Genomic DNA, 4050 nt, shown 5'->3' with positions numbered 1-4050 from the left:
ACACTTGTATGTATTTGAATCGGAGAAATATAAATATAGAGCATGTGTACTCACAGGAAATTTGAACTTCCGCCTAAGTCTTTCTCTCCATTTGCCGCGGACCAAATGACGGAACCGATACCAAGCCCTACATGGAGTTTAAAGCTATGATTCGTAGTAGCAATTAACATAACAAGATTTTCTTAATTAACAAAGGAACTTATGACGGTACCTGTCTATAAGTTCGAAAACCTTGTCAAACGTAGACTCTTTTTTATCCATTGAGTCATATACGTTGACGGTGCAGGCCTCCAGGTCGAAGAGTAAAAGCACCCAGTGGAATCTGCAATGTGCGTGGGATGCATTACATATGAAACACTTAGCAAGTTCGTACGGGAATGAAATTTGGTATGTAGGAAGACAGTAAAATTAAACTAACTCTGTGTTGTATGGCAACAGTATGAACGTCTTGTAATGCTGCGCCTTCAGGAGATGGACGAGATTGTCCTCTGTTTCTTGTGGATATTGGTCGAGCATTGCGACGTTTACTCTCCGAGGGTCGATGAATCCAGTATCGAAAACCCTCCGCCGTCGGGCCCTTTGAATCTCCATTCTACAACGATAAAAGGGAGTATATTATTTTCTATAGTCTACTTATATACAAGGACCTAATTTATTAAAGGAGACGTATAGTAAGAAATCTAACCGAACGATATACTTACAAAATCCAGCAACTCATAATAGAGACGTCGAGGGCGTCCAGCTGGTATAGTTCGTAGATTCCCTTGAAATTGATCCAGAGAATGTCATCTCCTTGCAAGAAGTCCGTGTCCCTGATCCTCGCTCCGATCATCTCTCTACCGGCGGCGCTCATCTCCATGTACAGCTGATGGAACTTGTACATTTGTGTGGGTAGGGACTGCAGCAGCTCAGGCTTGACAAGCGGTTTACCGAGTTCGTACATGTATTTCACTTCCGCCTTTTCGATTGGTGCGACTCCTAGCAATTGATCCGTAGTTAGACCGGTGTCAGTAATAAATTGTTCTATCGTCATTTCTTTACCGGTAACCAACGGCTCGATCTCCTGTTTTGGTTGCTCTCCAAGCTGAGGGACTGGTTTGGACTTTCCAGAAGATGCTTTCTTCAGCGTTCGCTCATAGTCCGATAGCTTGATGGCCTCCTTGACAGATGCAGACATACCCCTGAAGAAGTTCCTGACACTGGGGTCTATAGGAATCTTCTTTTCTGGACTTCGAGGCTTGAATTGTCTCTTGACTTCTGATGCAACGTAAGCGTCAAGCTCCTCTTGCGTGCAATCGTACCCCGGGTCCTTGTTCTTGGCGGCGTCAACTTTCGCCTTCTTCGTTGCCCTTGTGTGGGCAGGCGGTGCAGCTGGGGGGGCCCTTGACTTTGAAGGTGCCGGAAGAGGAGCTTGCGGGGGAGTAGGTGTAGGAGCACGAGGAGGAGTCGGTGCAGGATCCTGAGGAGGAGTCGATGCTGGAGCTTGAGGTGGAGACGGTGCTGGCGGAGCATGAGGAGGAGACGGTGCAGGATCATGAGGAGGAGATGGCGGAGCCGGAGGAGATGGTGCACGAGACGCCGCTTGTCGCCCAGGGAGGATGATGTACCGCCTGCGCCATAGAATAATGGCATGGCTTGTGTCTCGTAGATGCGTCTCACCGTCTCCTCCAGGGTAATCCAGCTCGAGGTCCTCGTACGCGCCTTCGACCAACTCAACTTCGACCTTCGAGTATCCTGCTGGAATCGGCCTGCAGTGGTAAGTACCTGAAGGGTCCGTTGGGATGGCCATGCCCGACGCCACCTTCATGTTGTGAGAGATTATTTATTAGTAATCAACATATATAAGCAGGAACTAGCGGAATGGCTAAATCTTACCTTTATTGATAAGTTCTTGAAAGGAATATGCAGCTCACATGGTGTCCGCTGAGTGATGTCATCAACGGGACAGGTCGATTCGTCCTGTGTTTGCATGGCGTCCATGCTCTGCGATCCTACCTGCCCCGTTGAGGCGCAGCTGCTACGGTTTCCTGACGGGCTCACCATTGCAGGAGGAATGGTCGGCTGGGGATCATGGGACCGATGTGCGGCCATGCGTTCATCAACCTTCCTTGCCACCTCCTCTTGCATGTTGAGTTCGTAGCTCGATACCCGGAACTCTAGGTCTGCAATCTTCGCCTCGGTATCTCTCTTGCTCCTCATCCGACTCCTGTACGTGTGGATGTCCTCCTTGAAACCAATCTTCCAAGGAATCACCCCTTTCCCTCGTGTTCGTCCTGGATGCTCTGGAGTCTGCAGGGCGAGTGTCAGCTCGTCCCTATCTCTGTCGGGTCGGAACGTGCCCTGAGAGGAGGCTTCCACTGCATCTGTTAGTCGTTGCGCAGCCTCTCGTATCTGAACGCCGAATACCAGTGAGCCATCAGCTGGGTTGAGCGTTCCACCGTGAGCATAGTACCAGAACTTCGATCGTTCCGGCCAATTGGCTGTTGCCGGTTCGATACCCCTCTCAATCAAGCTAGCCTCCATCTCCTCCCACTTCGGCATCGCGACGCTATAGCCTCCTGACCCCAAGTGGTGATGGTACTTCTTCTTGGCGGCATTTTCTTTGTTTCTTTCCATCATCGCCTGCCCTTGTTCACCTGTCTTATATGCAACGAACTCGTCCCAGTGATCCCTTAGCTTTGGGAATGTGTCGAAGTTCGGTGTCTGCCCCTTCAGTATATACTTCTTGTACAGATCTCCCTTGAAGCTCTGAAACTGTTCTGCCATTTTCTTCAGAGTCCACCTTTTCACTTTGTCCTCTGTACCCGCAGGAATGGTGAATGTCTCGAGCATTGTGGTCCACAGCATCTCTTTCTCCGAATCTGGGACAAAGCTCTCATGATCTCCTCGTGCCCTTGTTCTTCGCCAGTACACCGTACTGACAGGCACGTTATCCCGCACAACCCAACCGCTGTGACGTACATAGTTCTTGGCGGCTTCGGCCGGGGCACTAGGACGTCCATCTTCTTCCACTTCCGTTATGATGTGCCGACCCTCAAGCTTCTTCGCTGCACCTCGTTGCCCGCGTGCCCTCTTCTGTCCAACGGAGGGTTGACTACCACTAGCCTCCTCCTCCTGGTTCCCCTCCGCATCCCTCTCCACGTTCCCTTCCTCGTTCAAGTACTGGTTTGGATCCTCGTTCCCCTCTTCTTCATTCCAGTACTGGCTGCTTCCCTCCGCGATTGTATCGTACAATATCTGTTCCTCATCGCGGTCAGCCATCTGTTGATACAAGAAACATCTGCTAAGTCACGAGACATTTATGTTTTAACAATCTAAGTCATGTATGCTAAGTGTAAATGTCGTACATTAGAACCCTACACAAACTTACGTGCTAAGTCTAATTACAAATCGTGATATAAGCTAAGTCTAGGTGACGTATATTATACAACCCTAGCTAGTAAATAATTATATACTAAGTCTAATTACAAATAAAGTAATCTTATATTAAAACTCAAATAATATTACATGCTAAGACTAAAATAGTCATGTATGCTAAGTGTTTCGTGCATATATGCTAAGTCTAATTAAGACAACAATAGTCAATTGCTACTTGTCGCACCATTTCCGTAGTAAATAATTATATACTAAGTCTAATCTCAAATAAAGTAATCTTATATTAAAACTCAAATAATATTACATGCTAAGACTAAAATAGTCATGTCTGCTAAGTGTTTCGTGCGTATATGCTAAGTGTAATTAAGACTACAATAGTCAATTGCTACTTGTCGCACCACTTCCGTAGTCAATAATTATATACTAAGTCTAATTACAAATAAAGTAATCTTATATATATATTCAAATAATATTACATGCTAAGACTAAAATAGTCATGTATGCTAAGTGTTTCGTGCGTATATGCTAAGTCTAATTAAGACTACAATAGTCAATTGCTACTTGTCGCACCACTTCCGTAGTCAATAATTATATACTAAGTCTAATTACAAATAAAGTAATCTTATATATATATTCAAATAATATTACATGCTAAGACTAAAATAGTCATGTATG

The 4050-nt window shown here is 46.1% G+C and overlaps 1 protein-coding gene across 1 annotated transcript; it reads right to left on the bottom strand.

The window, feature by feature from the left end:
* Positions 1 to 313: 313 nt before the first annotated feature.
* Positions 314 to 3099, bottom strand: LOC136355970 (uncharacterized). The gene is made up of 2 exons (XM_066309287.1): positions 702 to 3099; positions 314 to 592 (listed from the first exon to the last, which is right to left on the bottom strand). The coding sequence occupies exons 1-2, from the start codon at positions 1805 to 1807 to the stop codon at positions 409 to 411; spliced, it is 1290 nt and encodes a 429-aa protein (XP_066165384.1). The 5' UTR covers positions 1808 to 3099; the 3' UTR covers positions 314 to 408.
* Positions 3100 to 4050: the final 951 nt, after the last annotated feature.

This window comes from Oryza sativa, chromosome 4 (assembly GCF_034140825.1).
Source record: "Oryza sativa Japonica Group chromosome 4, ASM3414082v1".
Taxonomy (NCBI): domain Eukaryota; kingdom Viridiplantae; phylum Streptophyta; class Magnoliopsida; order Poales; family Poaceae; genus Oryza; species Oryza sativa.
Note: the sequence above shows the minus strand (reverse complement) of the source record. Positions and strands in the feature narration are given on the sequence as shown.